At 33.9% G+C, this 20,659-nt stretch overlaps 1 protein-coding gene across 5 annotated transcripts in view; it reads right to left on the bottom strand.

The window, feature by feature from the left end:
• Positions 1-607: 607 nt before the first annotated feature.
• ELOC (elongin C) overlaps positions 608-20,659 on the bottom strand; it is a 33,070-nt gene continuing 13,018 nt past the window's right edge. For all 5 annotated transcript variants that reach the window (XM_074206662.1, XM_074206661.1, XM_074206658.1 and 2 more), the window contains 3 exons: positions 12,647-12,705; positions 10,034-10,177; positions 608-4,509 (listed from right to left, as the gene is read on the bottom strand). In XM_074206662.1, coding sequence (XP_074062763.1) covers positions 4,319-4,509; positions 10,034-10,177; positions 12,647-12,650 — 339 coding nt within the window. In that variant the 5' untranslated portion in view covers positions 12,651-12,705 and the 3' untranslated portion in view covers positions 608-4,318. The remainder of the gene's footprint in view (positions 4,510-10,033; positions 10,178-12,646; positions 12,706-20,659) is intronic.

Genomic DNA, 20,659 nt, shown 5'->3' with positions numbered 1-20,659 from the left:
GGCAAAGATAATGGAGAGGTTTGCCATTTCTTCTCCAGTGAATTAAAGTAAATAGAAGGTAAGTGACTGTTCCAGGGTCACACAACTAGTAAATGACTAGTCTATATAGTTAATAAGCTAGTAAAATTACAACCTTGATAATACAATTGGTTGATGCCAATTAACTGAGAGAATCAATTCTCTAATCTTTTCTGATATTTATCATGCTATACATACCTTGCTTGGCAGTTATGTTAGTATGTACTTAACACTAAGCTTTTTAGGGGCATTTGTATTTAAAGTTACATATATTGGGAACCCAAAATTTGTCACACTGAATCTACACATTTATTTCAAGATGTACAAGTAGACTCTGATTAAAACTGTAAGGTTTTAAAAGATCTTTATTGAATAAAAAGTTACCTGCACTAGAATTTTCTCTTGGCTATCTTAACCAGATCATCCATACAAGTTTCTTTAAATAATTAAAAATCATAATTTAGAATTAACACCCTGTCGTAGAGAGGTCCCCAGCATCCAAAATGTTCAAGTCAAGTGTAACACAAGTTCACAGATTAGTATGGGTTGTCATCAAATAGGAAGCTTTTAAGGAGGAAAAAAATACTAATTCAGAGGTACTTGTGGGTTTATTTGTCCTGACCAAAGAAAATCCTTATAAACATTATGGTTATAGTAGTATAACTTGGATGGTTCTATTTCTAAGCACATTTTAATATTTCCCAATTAAGAAGAGGGGTGGTTAAGGGGAGGGAGAAATAGGCAGTAGGAGGTCAAAGTCAGGATTTAGGTTCTAAAAGTGTACACTTATCTTTTTGCTTTCAATTAGAGGCACACACAAGGCGGGAGGGGAATGAAGATGTCCAGTTTGTTACAAAAGCAATTTAGCTGCTAAATTGAAAAGAAAAAATTAGTTTAAAACTGAGCAGACACAAAAAATAATGGTGTGACAGAGCACGCAAATAGTATTCCTTTACAGTGCAGTGACTAATGATAACAGGATGAAGTTAACTGTTACACATGGAGTTGAAACTGGAACACAATAAGCAAAATCATTCTAAGGACTTTATACTTTAATATATCTAGCAAGGACTAAACTTAATGTTTAATTATGAAGATGCTGCAACAAAGGTATATTATATGAAACTTCACTAATAAGGTCCACTCTATGCCACTTTCAAGTGTTCAAAATAAAAAGAATTACACTACTACAAATTTGGATTTACATACATAGAGCATGACATATACATATATTGAACCTAATGGCTTGTTTACTGAAGAAATAAAGGTATGAGGAGCATAGGTTATGGGGAAGGGGGCATTACCACATTGAGAATGTAAAATTACACGGGGCATAGTAACCTTGATACATCACCAGAAACCACTACCCAAGTCAAGAAACAAATGACTTAAATTTCAGTGCTCTTTTCATCATATCATTTGACCTCTCAAATGAGCCAAATCTTTATTTGTTCAAATTAACAAACCATTATGTTCTCTATAAATTGGTTTAGTCATAACAAGTTACAAAGTTGTGTGGTCTAAAAATAAACTATATTTATACATGTCAAATAAAATTCCATGATCAACTGCCCTCTAAATATTATCAAGCATGATAATTTTCAATTCCAACTTCAAAATTGGATATGGACAACAGCATCATAGTATATAGGTGTATAGGTATAAATGAAACAATCTGTGCCTGTTAACTTAGATTGTATGGTTTCTAGCATTTCCTACATCTTTCTAGATAGAAATTTCTGAAATCAGCTGACTGATTTAAAAAAATGTAATGACTGTTTTAATAGGATCATAAAGTTAAAACATAACAGCACAAAATGCATACACTCTTAAGGAAAATCAGTTTATCTACTATCAGGAGCTGTTCAAGGGATAAACAATAAGGACTGGACCTGATTTTGTGGGTAGGGAACTTCCAGGTAAGGAAATTCCCCCCTATCAGTGAAGGTTGGCACTTTCTCTGCATCTTAGTCTTAGAGTGAACCTGTCCCAGGTCACACAGCTATCATGTAAGCAAAGTGAGTCTTAAACACAAGTCTTCCTAGGTTCATCAGCTCTCTATCCACTAAGCTGTCTTTTGAACTGAACTTAAATGCTTATAAATTCTATTTTTCAACAGTATTGGTATTGAGATTCTGCCCACTCATTCACTGATTTTTTTTGCACAAGAGAATACATCCAAACTCACAAATTAAAACTTAAGTTATTTAGTTATTCTGGGAACATGAAACAAGTAGATGTTGCTGTAAGGATTTTAATTGTAACAGAATCTTATGTGCTGCAAATGCAACAAGGCAGGAAAAGACTAGAGTAGGATTTTTAACTGAAATTTCAAAAATAAGCTAATACCAACTTCATAAGAAATTATAGATTTAAATATGATATACACTATTAAACTATCTTAAATTAAACCAGATAAGTAATATCTAATCATTCTGGGTATACAAGAATATGATGACTGAAAATGCCTAATGTAAGAATAAAAACCATGAATTGGGAATTTATTGTTTTTTTTAAAATAGGGTCAGACTATATATGTAATACAAAATAGCTCATATTATTTAGTAAATATTATCTCACTTATCATGCAGTACCAATTCTGAAATACATAACCTCTCCTCTGAATTCTAGCCATACTAAACTGTGGACATCAATTTTAGTATTTTATGATGTGATCAAATGTAGCCATGAGTTAAAAAGATAACCTACTAGGACAGAGCCCATTAGAAATGTAGTTTCTGCTACCATCTTGACCTATAAGATCATATCTGTACATAATTGGTATTTTTGTCACCATCTAGCATTAAAAATCCCTGCACTTGATAAGCAAACACTAGTAAATACTTCAGTACTGTGTATATAAACCAGTTTGTTTTTAATGAATTACTAAAAGATGCAATAACTTTTTCAATCAAGCAAAATGATTAATTAGAATAATTTTTTTCTTGCCAATTGGTGAACTAAAGAATCTAGTCACCAGTATTTAAATTTACATTGTATAATTAATTCTCTGCTATTTGAAAAGTAGGAAGCTGAAACTCAATCTTCATGTTCTTGACTCTATACCTAGGAAAGAGATACCCTGACTGAAGTCTTTATTTGTCCTTTTTAATCCTAAAGGTCAAATATTTATTTTTATTAAGTAAAAGCCTTATACTGGTGAAGTCATCAAAGGGTATTATCCATTATGCATAGGCTTTGTTCCTTAATATCAGCAAAACTCTTTTATACACTACATACAAAGACATGATTCAATCATCAATAAACCTGAACCCACAAACCATTAAGGCGCTTTATGCCAGGCTCTCACCATGAATTCCACATATTAAATCCCATAAAGATTATTTTGATTGATTTTTTTTGTTCAATTCTAGTTGTTTTTTTGGGGGGGGGAGTAAGTGGGAGTATGGATAGATACAATTTGCCATGATCTTATTTTAATACAATTAAGTAATGCTTTTATAATGTAAGAGGTGAAAAGTAAATTGCAAAGGAAGCTTTCTTAGCTAGATGATTAAGTACAGTACTTTGGATTGTTCAAAAAGGATATTGTATGACTATCCCTAAGTTTTCAGAGCCATAGCTATCTAGGACTGTGATTATTTATTGACAACTTGGCTAAAGTTCTTAAAAATTCACTACTGGAAAAGCTATACCTAACAATCTTCCATAATTATTTTAAAAGAAAAATACCACTTAAGTAGTATGACAAAAACAGATATGCAGATACATTTTGATATGCTAACACGACTGCAATTTATCAAAAGACACATAAGATCAATTCTTATGTATTCAAGAGTTATTAGAAAATTAATGTTTTGGCCAAGCCATATTTATAAACAGAAGTTGACAATGCAAAATAGTTGCATAACTAATAAAGCTAGACTGCTATGATATGGTAGGTTCAAGTTAACCCTTTCTGTCCAAAAATAAAAACCAAAGCCCTAAAAATACTTAGCCAGTATAAACCTGTAGTATTTGCCTAAATTTCAGTACTCATTATAATCACTGTTCTAATATTTAAAACCACATCTAAAGGATAAGGCATAGCCATCTACTAACTGGCATATTTGTTTATTTCTCATTTAGTGGAAATATCCTTATTTTATTTAAGTCGCAAAACAAATTTCAACTGATTTCTATGCAAAAGAAAGGCCTGAAAGTATCTGCTTTGCAATGAACTTTACAGTTCGCAACCACCACCTCCCCACCACACAACATGCTATATGAAAAAAGTTACTAACTGAACTACAGGTATTAAATACTGAAAAATTTAACAGTTTATTATAATTTATTTTATTTAACAATCTAGGAAGTTCGCAGCCATCAGCAATTCCAGTGCAATTTCAGGTGCAATTGGGAATTCAGGAATCTCTGTAGAGCTGTTAGTGTAGCGAACCTTGTAGGTAAAATACATGCATACTTTTGATAGCACATGTGATGGAATTTCTCTAAAATTAACCTCATTGGTTTCATTTTCAGCAAACTGACCTGCAAAAAAAAAGATAGTTAAGACTTAGAGTTAGTCAACATCAAGCTAAAGTAATCAAGACCTCAAAGATAATATTCCACCATGTCTGTATGACAGAATGGGATGGTTGTACAAGGAAGTATAGTGGAAAGAATACTAGATTTGGAAGACAGAAGGCCTGGAGTAAAATCCAGGCTGTGCCTCTTTATGCTAGGCTGGTGATCCTGAGCAGGAATTTAACTTCTTTGGGCTTTAGCCTCCTCTTAAGAACTACGAGGCTAGTCTTGAAGACTCTTTCCAGCATCATAATTATAATTCTATTCTTATGAACTGGTTGGCAGGTATCTGGGTGTAAAAGAAACTTTAAAGCTCTTTTAGGGAATGAAATTCTAAAACTACATTCATAAACCTTTTGCTCAAGTACTTTTTTTAGGGTTTTTTTTGCAAGGCAATAGGGTTAAGTGACTTGACCAAGGTCACACAGGTAATTATTAAGTATCTGTGATTGGATTTGAACTCCGGTCTTCCTGACTCCAGGGCTGGTGCTCTATTCACTGCACCACCTAGATGCCCCAGATCAATGTACTTTTTAATAAAAACAAAGTCCACTTCAGAATCACCCATTAACCTTCTCTTTTCTAGATTAAGACACTTTAGTTTTACTTCACAGGCATTTTCAAGATTACAATATAAACCAATCTATACTCATTATTGGAGGGATATAAATCTTTTTAGAGAAATTATTGGAGACATTTGCACCTTTGAAAACATGCTACTATCTCTCTACTGTAGTCATTGCTCAACTTGATGGATGATGTGGGTTCAGCAAACAATATGGTATTCGGCTCTGCAAGATGTATACCGAAATTCAATGTTAGTTGTGGTCAACTCCTTATTGGTCTGGTAACAGATGTTTGCTTTCTGAAGAACTGCCTTAGCTAAGTTCAGAAAGGCTCATCAATAGATTGATAAGGTGAATTTTTTGGTCATAGTAACTAACAAAGACCAATTAATGAGATCTATTAGTGAAAGAATTCTCCACACCAGTAAAATCATAGACCCTTCAAGTGTTGAAGTAAACTTTTGGTTAACTCATTAAAAAACATTTCCTTAAAATTCTTAGCCTTGACTTAACTTACCCCCAAGAGAAGAGATATGGTTACAAATGTCAAGATTTTACAAAGAGGTACAAACTAAAGTCTAGAGGTTTGGAGAAAATAGGTATAGATAACTTTACAAAATCAAGAGCACAATTCCAGAAGAAAAATTATCCTTTCCTCTGACTTAAGGAGTTGAGTAAGGATATTCTGACTCCAGAGTGGGTACATCCTTCTTTTACCATAATTAAGTCAGTCTCTGATAAAGGTACTTGCTATAAAATCAGATTTATGTATAAACATATCACCATTTAGGTGATGTTTTAAGGACAGTGGATAGAATGCCAAGACTGGAATCAGGAAGACTCATCTTGAGATCAAATCTGACCTCAGACACTAGAGTAAGTCACTTAACCCTGTTTGCCTCAGTTTTTTTTGTCTATAAAATGACCTGGAGAAGGACATGGCAAACCACTCTAGTCTGACAAGAAAACCCCAAAAAGGGTTCATGAAGAACTGGACATGACTGAACAACAACAAAAGATTTGTATGTTACATGGATATTACCTTATTTGGTTCTTACAGCCACCCTAGAAAGTAAGTGTTACTATTATCTCCATTTTATAGAGGAGAAAACAGACTGAGAGAAGTTAAGTCATTTGCTTAAGGTCATAGGTGTAAATATCTGAAACAGAATGCAACTTTTAAGGCCAGCATCTAATACACTATTTAAATCCTTGAAGTATGAAATTTAGCATTATGATCATAAATTTAATTTAATCACTTTAGTATATGTTGGTCCAGTTCAAAGTCATAGATCTAGAGGGAGGATACCCACAGATACGAGGGACTAGGATGAAGATCCAACAAAGGAAACCATGAAGGAGGGGATCTAGGAAAGGAAAGAACCGGGAAAGTAATATCAAAAATACCTAGAGAAAAGAGAATGAAAGGGAGAAAAGGGTGAACAAGGTGTTAAAGACCACAGAGAAGTCAAAAAGGAAGAACACTAAAGAAAGGTCATTTAATTTTTTTTAAAATTTTTTTTTGTAAGGCAATGGGGTTCAGTGGCTTGCCCAAGGCCACACAGCTAGGTAATTATTATTATTATTATTTTCATTATTTCTATTTATTTATTTGTTTGTTTGTTTGTTTTTTAGATTTTTCAAGGCAATGGGGTTAAAGTGGTTTGCCCAAGGCCACACAGATAGGTAATTATTAAGTATCTGAGGTCGGATTTGAACCCAGGTACTCCTGACTCCAGGGCCGGTGTTCTATCCATTGCGACACCCTAGCTGCACCCAGCTAAGTAATTATTAAGTGTCTAAGGCTGGATTTGAACTCAGGTACTCCAGACTCCAGGACCAGTGCTCTGTCCACTGTGCCACCTAGCTGCCCAAAAGGTCATTAAATTTTGCAATAAAGAGATTATTAACTTCAGAGAAACCAGGTTCAGATGAGTAAGACTAGAAACAAAACTGATGAGAGGAAATTGAGGTAGCAATTACAGCTGGCTTTTCAAAAAAAAAAAAAAGGATATGGAAGATATTTCTCATTAGAACATGAATTTCTTGAGAGGCAAGGATTGTTTTTGATTTTTCTTTGTATCCCCAGTACTCAGGCAGAGACTGGCATGTAGTAAATGCTTTAATAAATGGTTGACTGAAATGTCTACAAGAGCAGAAAAGACAACAGTAAATAATGAGAGACTGAAGATTAGTGAGAGTGGGTATGATAACAGAGGCAATCTTCTGGCAATGAAATAGATGGAATAGTATCAAGAATACATTGTAGAGGAATTTGCTCTGGCAGAGGAAAGGTGTCTTTTTTGTGTCAAATGGGTTCTCAGTGATATGAGATAAGGAGGAGGGGAAAAGAGAGAACAAACTCTTTGGTGAATGGCCTCACTTTTTTGGGTAAAGTGTGAGGCAAGATTATCACCTGAAAGAAGAGGGGAAGAAGGGTTGTCATGAGAGGTTTGAAGACAGTTTGAAATAGTCGCTGTGTTAAGTGGTATAGTGAATCAATCATAGAGATGACTTGTACTGTGGGGGCTTTGGGAATTATATAACAAACCTGTAGTAGAATCAGTCAGGAAGTACTATTTCATAATTTTGTATCCAAATGGGATTAAAGGTAGTGTGAGATACTTAGCATAATAACTGGCACAAAATAAGTTCTTGATGATGACATCCTGTAGCTCAATACCACATTCTTATATGGGACAGTCTTGGTAGATTACATATATTTTCTCATTGATCTCATAATCCTTCTGAGGTAGCTATTTTTATTATCCTCACTTCATAGATGAGGAAACTAGGTAAACAGAGGTTAAGTGACTGACCCAAGGTCAACTGTTCTCCTTGTTGTTCCTTGTATCTGACAGTCCATTTCTCAACCAAGTGTACTTTAAGCACCTTAAGTTGAATTTGAACTCAGATCTTCTTGACTTCAAGTTCAATGTTGTATCTATCCACTATACCACTTAGCTGCCTTTACAAGGAGCTCTTCTCTTTGATTTATTTCATATCCTATGTTTCCAACTATCATCTCTCTAAAGATGATTCCCAGTCTATATATTCACCCCTCATTTTTCTCCTGAGCTCCAGTCTGTCATCAACTTCTTGAATTACCACACATCTACTTTAGAGCCCCATAGGCATTTCAAACTCAATATATCCAAAACAACTTATCAGTTGCCTTCTACATCCACCTTTTTGCATAACTTCCCTATTTCTATCATGGGTACTACCATTTCTCATCACTCAGGTCTGTGTTCAGAGTTGTAAATTTTACCAATACTATTCTCTCTCCTGGTTCTCTTTCTTCTGACCACCTCTTGTCAGTTTCTTGGTCCTAAATGCTCACCATAGGTGAGCTCATAGCTGTCTTGAGATCTCTTCTTCGATTGATGAAATTAGTTTCCATGGATTCTACTAAATCTCTAGACTGATGGTCTAAGATTTTCTACTTATCCAGCCCTAACCTTTTTTCTGACCTCTATCCTCATATCCAAGTAAACATCTCAAATTCTATATCCTGCAGAATAAGTGAATATAGAATTTAATAAATACTTATTATGTGGGATATAGACAGAAAAGTAAGATAGTTCCTGGTCTCAAGGAACTGATGTAACAGACATAAACGGGAGGTTTCAGATGCAAGTCAGAAAAGTTCCATGGTGAGGACAACTAGGTGGCACAGTGGATAGAGTACTGGCCCTGGAGTCAGGAGGATCTGAGTTCAAATCCCGATCCAACACTTAGTAATTGCTTGGCTGTGTGACCATGGGCAAGTCACCCAAACTCCATTGCCTTAAATAAATTAAAAAAAAAAAGTTCCATGGTCCATAGGATAAAGTTGCAAAGCAGACATTAACATCTCTTCTTCAATGTCATTTTCACTGAAAAAAATAAGAATTTTCTTTTCTGGAGTTATAATACTTTAGAATCAACTGCTAGGATATATCCCTACAGAGATTACTTCCCAGGATGATGTTGGAGGCACTGATTCCTGGGCTGCTATCATCAGTTTGAGATATACTATAATCTAAATTTCCAAAACTGAACTCATCATTTCCTTCAAGTTCTCCTTTCCTAATACTCCTATTATTGTCAAGGGCACCACCATCCTCCCAATCACCAGGATAGCAACTGAAGTGTCATCCTCTATTCAACATCTCTCACCTCCTATGTCCAATCTGTTGCCAAGTACTACTGATTCTAATTCACCACAATCTTTCATATACTCCCCCTTCCTCATGACACCAGCTTTCACCCCAGTACAGGCTCTCTTTGACTCACACCTGGACTACTGCAATAGCTTGATGATTGGGCTCCCAGCCTGAAGTTTCTCCTCACATCATCCTCTCCTAAACTATCAAAGTGACCTTCTTCAAGTACTAGCCAGACCTTATCATTTTTTTCCTTCTCCAATGACTCTATTACCTTCAGATTCAAATACAAAATTCTGTTTAGGTTATGATGCCACTCATAAGTTCTATTACCAAGCATAAAGTGATCCCTTGCCTATCAAACATATTAATGTTAGATGAATTAATTTAAAAGTAAGCATGTCTTAAACTGAAGATTAGTTATAAATAGAATGCTTTTCTTTCATTAACTTAAAAAATTTAGATTAGACTTTTTTTTAGGGTTTTTTTTTTGCAAGGCAAATGGGGTTAAGTGGCTTGCCCAAGGCCACACAGCTAGGTAATTATTAAGTGTCTGAGACTGGATTTGAACCCAGGTACTCCTGACTCCAGGGCAGGTGCTTTATTCACTGCCACCTAGCCGCCCCTATATTAGACTTTTTTAAACCCTCAAAAATAACAAAAATTCATACTGAAGTTTAAATGTTCACAAACCATCTGTCAAAACAAATGAGAAGTACTTCTTTAAGAGTATAAGTGAAAAATTATCAAGAGCTAATAAATTTCCATACATACCTGGGCCACTTAACATGGCTTTTATTGTTCCTGATGTTAAAGCATGCTCCCTTTTTACAATAAATTCATGACCATCAGAAGATATCAATTTCACATACATAGCATCTGGGCCTTCACACCCACCGTATGTTTTCTCTTCTCCATCTAAAATAAAGCCATCATTAAAATATCTTTATAACTATAATGTTATTAAATAGAAATTCATTTCATATTTCATTTATTAGTCTGAAAATATTAAAACATTTTACAGAAAATTTACACAGAAAAATATCTAGAGATTTATAATCGAGTATTAATATCTTTCATTTTAAAAAATGAATGTTTTGCTTAAGTCATCTCTTTTTACAAAATTAATTAATGAAACGAACTTAGATTTTTAAAGACAAAATAGTACATTATAAACAATGTTAAGTTGGGGAGGGTGTTTCACAAAAATAAAAAAATCTCATTAATTAATACCGATAATCTTGCTTATTTGCTTTTAAGGCTCATATGTAGTTATGACTCTTAAACTTGTTTAACTGATAGGCAATTTTAAGGTAAGGTCTGGCAATATGATAACTTCAAAACGATATTCTATTTCTTTTTTTATTTTTGCAAGGCAATAGGGTTAAGCGGTTTGCTCAGGGCCACACAGCTAGGTAATTATTAAGTGTCTGAGATCGGATTTGAACTCACGTACTCCTGACTCCAGGGCTGGTGCTCCATCCAATGCACCACCTAGCCGCCCCACAAAATGATACGTTCTAAACACAGGCAATATTATTTCCATTTATTTCAGGACAGTATAGATAGAAATTAGAAAAACACTTGAGAATCATCCAGAAAAACACCAGGCAGTTGGTTAATCCCAAGTAGAAGACAGTACTGGGTAACTATAATTAATTTTACTTTTGCTAAAGTCTTTCCAAGTTTGGAATTCCATGGGTAGCATGTGAGAAGGTAAATCAGGGGTACTTTTTTATATTTAAGATTTTGTTATTTGGTATTTTTTTCAAACTGCTTATGGAGATTTAATTCCTGAACTTGAAAAATTATAAGATAATTTCCTATCATATTAGGATCATAAATTTATAATTAGAAAAAATCTTAAGAGATCATTGAGTTTGCCTTCTCATTTTACAGATGAAGAAACTGAAGTTCAAACCAGTCACAATAAGGTCTTTTGTTTTTGTTTTTTTAGGTTTTTGCAAGGCAAATGGCATTAAGTGGCTTGCCCAAGGCCAAACAGCTTTAAGTGTCTGAGGGCGGATTTGAACTCAGGCACTTCTGATTCCAGGGCCGGTGCTCTATCCACTGTGCCACCTAGCTGCCCCTACAATAAGGTCTTTTGACTTCAAATCTATAAGTTTTTCCACTCTATCGCTTTGACCTTACAGAATACATCAATACTCTTACAGTTTTACCAAAAAAAAAAATCACAGACATAATTTATTCAAGCTTATTTAATCCTAAAGAAGCAGCAGTACTGAATGATAGAAAGTCAGTCTTAAATTGAGGAATACCAAAGTTCAAGTCTGTCTCAGACATATATTGGCTGTGTAACATGGTAAGTCCTTAACCACTCAATGCCTCAGAAAATTTGGTGATCTGCACTGATAAAATTTTATCATTAGGAATTACCTATAGAAGAAATCATAACTTTGGACAAAAAAGTAAAACAACAAGAACGGAAACCAAAATCTTTGACACATTCGATTTCAAATGTGAAACTGATGGTTGCACCATTACAAATGCATGCTTTACATAAAATAGTTAAATTACTCTTGATTTCTCCAGACTTGTGAAAATCTGTTTTAAGAACTAAACTCTTAAAAGAAAAAAAAAACGACAAAATTACTAGTTATTATTTAAATTATTTCAAGATTGAGTTTATAGAAGATCTAAATTTCAGTTTGTCAAGGAAAAGTGCTCAGTTATGCAGTAATTATGAATCCTAGAAACAATCGCTATGATAGAATGTTTATTTCTATAACTAAGAATGTTTTGAAAGAAAGTTTTTAAAAGTTATAGGTTAACCCTAAAACTCACAATCAGAGAACCTCAGAATTATAAGAGCCCCACAAGATGAAAATGCTCTTTCCACAATGTAGAGTAAATCTTACACTTATTAGTTCATGTCAGGATACTAAAGATCTCAGGTTAAAAAAGATGCTTAGCTACAGCTGAATTACTTCACTTTTTAACAGTAGCCCTTGTTCAAACCCATACATGCCTGAAAAATAGAACTTTTATTAATCTCACTCCCCAAAATTAAAATGAGAATTTTTACATATTTAATCAAATTATTTCAGAAATTTTGAGTAAATGAATTCCAAAAAAGGTCAATATTTTCCCAATAGTATCTGAGAGAGATGAATATAGTCATAAAAAGTGTATCTAACCTGTGTGGATTATAGAAAAACAAGTGCTAGCTCTTTTAAGTATTTTTTTTTGCCTGCTATTATTCTGCTTACTCTCTTCCTGTTTGATTTCATCTACTTTAAAGAAAAATTGTTAAAGAAAAAATATTCATATTCATGCTTTGTAAAGCTTGAAGTACTACATAAAAATGTGAATTATTATGAGCCATCAGTAGGAGTTAAAAAGCTTTATTACCTTTATAAAACTTACCCATTATCTCCTTATGAAATTATATTTTGTTTCCACAGGAATTTTAACAAAACACCTTCCTGAAAAATTAGAATTTTTAAGTTAATATCTGAAATCAATATTTCCACAATTAATTATCATTAAAAATAAATTATAAATTGAAAATTACTAATCCTATAATATACACTTTAGAAATATGGATTATCTAATCCCATTAATGCATATCAGAGAAGCTAGCTTTATGAGTTATTTCATGGCTTCTAGTCATATAAATGTTAAGAGTTGGAAGAATCTAGCTAACTATAAAGTTCAAATCAACTGAATATGTATTTTATAAGCATATACTATGGACAACATAGCAAAAATACAAAGGCAGAAGATAGTCCCTTGCCCCAAAGGAGTTTATATTCTACTTGATAGATAGAACATGTACATAGATAATGTATGAATGAATTTTAAAAAAATTATTAAAAGTTTACTATGTATCAGAACTGTATTGTGACAAAGATACAAATTAAACAGGCATAGTAGTTCTCCTCAAAAAATTTACATGCTAAAAAGAGGAAACATATAGAAAGATGGTAGCCAGTGAGGAATATTTTGGCTAAAGAAGTCACAGCAATGGTGAATACATTCAAGGAATAGTAAATATTGATTTTTTAGTCTCAGAGATTGAGTACAAAACTGGGGTGGGGAGGGGTGGTGGTGGTGGTAGAGGAGGAGGCACCTTCAACACAGTTATGACATGAATTTGGCCAGGAAACTAACATATGGTGAGTTTGGGTTGGGGTGGAAATGAAGTCTGACCAACCATAAGATGCCCAACCAGAGATAATTTGGAAATTAAAATTTTAGGAAAACAAAAAAAGATAAATATGTATTTTTAAAATGACTTTTGCTTGTGGCCAATTTAAAGAAAGAAGGCTAGAAAGGTAGATTGAAGCTAGATTGCAAAGGGAATTAAATGTATTTTATCCTAGAGTTTAACAGTAAGTTATTTAAGTCTTAAATAGGCAGTTAATATGGTCAGTCTTTGTTTTAGGAAGAATGATAGTTGTGTGGAAGGAAGATAGAGTGATGGAGGTAACATAGATAGGGAGACTAATTAGGAGGCAATTACAATGATTCAGACAAGGGGCAATCAGGACCTGAACTAGGTACAATTCTAGTAATACTAGTCATTACCGAAGATTCACTAAAGAACTTCGTACCACAAAAATTGTTCACACCTCTGATGATTCTGCAAAATCATCTGAGTAAAAAGCTTAAAAAAAAAGCAACAACAAAAACAAACCCCAGACCACATAAGATGATTAGCTATAATATAAATAAATACACAATTAGCACTCAGAGAACATCTGGCCTTCTTGTCTGGTACTGCCACAGCAACTGCAGGTAGGACTCAAAATTCAATAAATCTAGCTTTTAAGGTGTGAATTAAACATTTAATCAAATATATAGCAGGGGAATGATAAATATCCAAATGTTCCTGGGCAGAAAAAAGCTTCCCTAACTCCTGCACTATACCATATGCTACAGAAGTTCATATTTTGTCAAATCAAATAAAAATAATCTTATTCCTATGTCAACCAATAATAATCCTTGACTAAAATAGCCTATTACATTAGGTACTTCGGTTACAAAGATAAAAGTGAAACTTTACTCCCTGACCATCAAGGAGTTTACCTTCAATTGGGAAGACAACAACATGAACATATAAATATCTGACAATTGCTTGAGAAAGTGTGAAAGCAAAGTTAATATCTAAAAATGCCCTCTGATACTCTCTCAGCAAGACAATGTAGGCAACATAATTCTTAAGGCTTTCCCTTTACCTCAGAGGATTTAAGAATGAAGCATAAACAAACGACTGAAGAAAAAAGAATGCTAAGAGTTGGCAAGGGATGTCCCTGTTTGTGGTGACAAAGAATTGGAAATCAAGTCCTTCAATTGAGGAATGGCTTAGCAAACTGTGGTGTATGTATGTCATGGAACACTACTGTTCTATTAGAAACCAGGAGGGATGGGAATTGAGGGAAGCCTGGAGAGATTTGCATGAACTGATACTGAGTGAGATGAACAGAACCAGAAAAACACTGTAACACCCTAACAGCAATATGGGGGCGATGATCAACCTTGATGGACTCACTCATTTCATCAGTGCAACAATCAGGGACAATTTGGGGCTGTCTGCAATGGAGAATACCATCTGTATCCAGATAAAGAACCATGGAGTTTGAACGAAGTCCAAGGACTATTTCCTTTAATTTAGAAAAAAAACCCTGCTATCTTATTGTCTGATCTTGTTAACTCTTATACTTTGTTTCCTTAAGGATATGATTTCTCTCTCATCACACTCTATTTGGATCAATATATAAAATGGAAACAATGTAAAGACTGAATAATTGCATTCTGTGGGGGGAGGGAAGTAAGATTAGGGGAAAAATTGTAAAACTCAAAATAAATAAAATCTTTAATGGAAAAAAGAAAAAAAGACTTGGCAAGGGCTGTGGAGAGGAAGGAAAAGCATTAAAGTTATGTGCCATGTGTTGTGCTAAGTACTGGGGATATGGGTAAAAAGGTAGGACCATGTCTAATCTGAAGCAGTTTAATAATTCCAGTAGGAGACAACATGTATAAGAAAATGGTGGCCAGGGAAAGAAAAATCCAATCTCATTCTTGATTTAACTAACTTGCCCACAGTCAAGTGGGGGGAGGGAAGATAGAGAAATGGAATTAGAACCCATAACTGAATTATAAGCAAAAAAGTTTATCAGAGTATTTTTTAAAAAGGTTTATATATTTTTTTTATATAGACTAAATCTTACTATGTTCCAAAATGAGAAGATATGTTCAAGTGTATAAATACTTTACCAAGTGACTGTGTACAAATCACTGGGAAAGGGACAACAAAATTTAAATAAAGGCAGGGCTCTCCTTTCAAGGTGCTGGTCCTTTTAAAAGAAAAGATAACTAAACATGGTGAAATTCAAAACAAACTTTTACTTTTTTTGAGGGGGGGAAGAGAAGATCAGGAAGTCTCATAGAAGAAAAAAAAATCTAACAAAGGTTTTAAAGGATGAGGAAGAATGCAACTTGTGAAGTGGAATGAATACTGTTTGTGGATAGTATCCATCTTGACTATCAATTCCTTGATATCCCTCTAGCAACTTCTTAACAAGATTCTTAGTCAAATGTTACTTCATACCAAAGTAAATGAGGAATTAATTAAATGGGCATCAGTAAATATCTTGATCATTCACCAGAGGCTGGCAATAAATGAGAAACTAGTATTGTACAGGAAGAAGGAAAAAGGAACTTATTGTATTTGGTAAGCTGGATAGCTTTTTCAACAATCCAAAATTGTTTCCTGATACTAAAACCTATTTTCCCAATTATATTATAAAGCTGGAAATCATGCAATACCATGCTCAGAAGACTCAAAATCATTGACGGCAATGAAAAGACAGAGTAGGTATTTTCATATTAGACTTCATCAATGTTAATTATTTATGTGAAAGTAGCATAAAAGAAATATTAATAGAACATAGAAATTGAAAAGGTTTGTTACATAGTGAGAATGAAGAACTTTATATACACTGATGAAAAGAAACAATAAGAATTGAAATCAAACACTAATTATAATTATCAAGTTTGGCCTCCAAGAAGAGATATGAAAAAAAATACCTCCCTTATTTGCAGAGGGGAGTGGGGAGGATCTATGGGTGTAGAACACTGCATGTGCTGTCCTTGGGATTTAGAATTGGCAGTGACTTCAGATGTCAAATCTAACTCACTTATATTACAGATGGGGGAGCTGAGACTCAAGAGAAACTAAATGACTTGCCCAAGGACATATAGGTATCATTCAGGTGGTCAAAATTTAAATTTGAATTTTATGACTCCAAGGTCAGCACCTTTACCCTGTACCATGTGGGTTAATTGTGCTGAATTATTACTCCCCATCCCTTTATTTTTTTTTAAATAAGAGATGACTTAGAGTAAGGGGAGGAATACAATGAGAATGTAAAAACAAAAGACACCAAAAGAATTTCTGAAATGCACACTTTTCTACAAATAACATAGGAGTCAGAAGTTTTGGGTTAAAAATCCTAGTTCTGTCACTTGTAATTGGTTCTTTCAGAATTTCATTTTCTTCAACAGTAAAATAACAGAACTATACAAGATGATCTCTAAGGCCCTTTCTTTCTCCCCAAGATGATATCTGGAGTAAATCCTTAGGGTAAAAAAACTAAGTAATACTTAACTTAGCTGGTAACTGAGCAACTGTCCAAATCACACCTTGGAAATATCTTAAGACAGTAGTAATTTCTTTGCTGTTACTAACAATCCCACTGTAGGATATATTTGAACAGAGAGAACAGAACTAAATCAAAATCTGAATAGCTACAAATTCCAGTAGTCTAGGAAGTAGTTAGAATTAGAATTTGAAAAAACGTTTAAGCTCAAATTTAAATTTTATCCCTCTGTACAAAGAGACAAAATACAAATGTATAAATGAGTAGTACAATGGCTCTGAAATCAGTTTCAGGTATCCACACGCTACTTAACTTAGCCTTTCTAAGCTTTAATTTAACCTTTCTAAGCTTTAATTTCTTTATCTGAAAACTAGTCGAAGGGTATGAGCCATTTCAAAAGTTGTTGGTGAGGATCAAATGAGAAAATATAAGGAAAATAATATATGGTAAAAACTGGATAGAAAGGAATATACCTTTTTCTCTACAGTACATGGAACTTATACAAAAATTGACCATGTACTAGGACATAAAAACCTAATGATCAACTGCAGAAAGCAAGAAATAGTGAATACATCTTTCTCAGATCACAATGCAATAAAAGTCATGCAATATTGGGCTAAGGAGATATAGACCCAGAACAAATTGGAAACTGAATAACTTCATTTTAAAGAATGGATGAGAGGCGGCTAGGTGGTGTAGTGGATAAAGCACTGGCCCTGGAGTCAGGAGTACCTGAGTTCAAATCTGGTCTCACACACTTGATAATTACCTAGCTGTGTGGCCTTGAGCAAGCCACTTAACCCCATTTGCCTTGCAAAAACCTTAAAAAAAAAAAAGAATTGGAAATCAAGTAAATGTCCTTCAATTGGGGAAAGGCTTAGCAAACTGTGGTATATGTATGTCATGTAACACTATTGCTCTATTAGAAACCAGGAGGGACGGGATTTCAGGGAAGCCTGGAGGGATTTGCATGAACTGATGCTGAGTGAGATGAGCAGAACCAGAAAAACACTGTACACCCTAACAGCAACATAGGAGTGATGATCAACCTTGAAGGAGTCACTCTTTCCATCAGTGCAACAATCGGGAACAATTTTGAGCTGTCTGCAAAGGAGAGTGCCAGCTGTACCCAGATAAGGAGATGTGGAGTTTAAACAAAGTTCAAGGACTATTACCTTTAATTTAGAAAAAAACATATCTTATTGTCTGATCTTGTTACTACCTCTTAAGACTTCTTGTCTCTTCTTTAAGGATATGATTTCTCTCTCATCACACTCAATTTGGATCAAGGTACAACATGGAAACAAAGTAAAGACTGACAGATTGCTTTCCTTGGGGGGTGGGGGGAGGGAAGTAAGATTGGGGGGAAAATTGTAAAACTCAAATAATATCTTTAATAAAATAAGTTTTAAAAAACTGGCTAACTCTGGGTGAATATAAAAATACTGAGACTGTAGGCTTGAGACATAATCTATAAGGGAGAAGACATGTATACAAGTAAATACAAGTAGACTCTAATAAGAGCAAAGGAGAAAAAGTATATATATAAGAATGGGGGAAAAATTGTAAAACTCAAAATATAATTGTATATACACATGATGCAGGCACATCCATATGTACACAAACATTCATACTCACATACACACATACATATGAGTCATTATGAAAAGTTATACATGCTAACAAAAGGATGTCCCTGGGAAGTCAATTTGGAACTTGGAAAATATAGAAGAATGATAAACAAATGCGTTATTTTCTGGATGACTAAGAATCTGAAGAATTTAAGATTATTTAAAAATTAATAAAAATAAAAGCATCAGCAACATAAACAGCATTTAGGACACAATTTTTCAAAAAAGATGTCAAAAGAAACATTATAGACAATTTACTTACATTGCCTTTAATATTAGGAAGTGATAAGGAAGGTCAGAATCTATTTGAAGGGCAAGAGAAGAATTTTCTGTTTTGCTCAATCTGGCTCTCAAGAAATGTTTTAATTGTACTCAACCTTAAAAGAATAAACAACTTAAATTTTAACATATTTTTCAAATTAATAGTTTACTAATGAATTCACTAGTTTTTGCAAATTAGATTTGTAACCAGAAATTTGAGTTTCCTGATATTACTAATTTTAAATACAGACATAAAAACATTCTTCAAAATATGTATCTATACATATGTATACATACACTTTTTTGTTTTTTTCAAGGCAATGGGATTAAGTGACTTGCCCAAGGTCACACAGCTTGGCAATTATCAAATATGAGGCCACATTTGAACTCAGGTCCTCCTAATTCCAGGGCCAGTGCTCTATCTCACTGTGCCATCTAGCTGGCCCCAAAATATATTTTGATAAATATCATTTGAATGTCCTTGTTGTAATAGAGTTTACTATTTGTATTGCCATATCCTAAGTTTCTAAGGGAAACTGTCCACCAGAAATGGCAGATTAAAGGGGCAGAGTGATTTACCCTTTAAAAAAAAATCATGAACAATGTATGGATTTATTTTGATTTATTATGCCTATACTTCATGGAAAGTTTTGTTTTGAAATGTAGGTGTGATAAATAGTGATACAAAAAGGAAGAAAAAAGTTATCATGGTATTTAAAAGAAAGCAGAAAAAGTAACAGAAAGGAAGTTATAAAGGAAATATATCAGGAAAAGTTTGAAGCTATGGTGTCAAATTTATTATATTCTTTAAAAAAAATCCAAAATGTACTATAGATCATGTTTTCATGCATGTTTTTCCCCTTCTGTGAATATGTAAATGCTTATACTTTTTGATTGTCAAATTTTGAATTATCCAATTTACAACTTAAAAAAGAAGTTAATCAAGGAATTGCAATCTCCCCAATTCTATTTTAAGTCTCTAGCAGGCAAAATCATCTCTGAAACCCCCCCTCCCGCCCCAGCACCCTGTCCTGTCCCAAGGTCTACTACAGAGTCCAATTCTGAGGATGTTATTCCAAATTTGATGCTAGTACATGGCCACCTAATGGTAAAATGGAGGACATACCAAAATACTTTTCAATCTTTCACACAGTGAAATGTAGATATAAATAATTTTACAGTTTCCAAAGAATGGAAGATGCATTATACTTCTTATCCAACAAATATCTATCATTTTTGTGGGCTTTCTTTTTTCTGGTACAATGTCTTCACTAGATGAGTATATTTAGTAATTCCTCCCCTCCTGCCAAATTTGGCCTGGTTGAGCCATTTAACAAGCTCTATACTCTAAAGAGTGTGTGTGTGTATGTAAATCTGTAAGGTGTTTTTATAACTTTCAAGAAACAAATATATAATAAGCACCTATTATGTCCCATATCCTACACGTGCTAGATGTTAGGGATACATACAAGACAAATTCAGAGTAATTTCAGAAGAGAAGAGATTTAAAAAAAAAAGAAAACTGGGAAAGGCCTTATGTAGGAAGAGATGGAATCTGATGTTTGATCTTTGTTCTCAAAGACCATGAAATCAGGGAGGTGATGCTATGACAAGCACATGAATTGTACTTGAGTGAGAGAGTGCTATGCTAAGTCACCAGCCTCACTTTTTCCTCCAGGTCCATCTAGTCCAAGGTCAAATATGAATCAAGGAAACTGAATACCTGAAGATGGCCCTGAATATAAGGCGAATTCAGACTCAGACACTTGAGTCTAGCAGCGTGACCTTGACATGCTAAGAAGTATGAAGTGAATGCATTCCAGACATAGGAAATAGCTGTACAAAAAGTTCTAAAGACCAAAAATTAAATTATTAGATATATA

This window comes from Macrotis lagotis, chromosome X, assembly GCF_037893015.1.
Source record: "Macrotis lagotis isolate mMagLag1 chromosome X, bilby.v1.9.chrom.fasta, whole genome shotgun sequence".
Classification (NCBI taxonomy): domain Eukaryota; kingdom Metazoa; phylum Chordata; class Mammalia; order Peramelemorphia; family Peramelidae; genus Macrotis; species Macrotis lagotis.
This window is presented reverse-complemented; position numbering and strand designations above follow the sequence as displayed.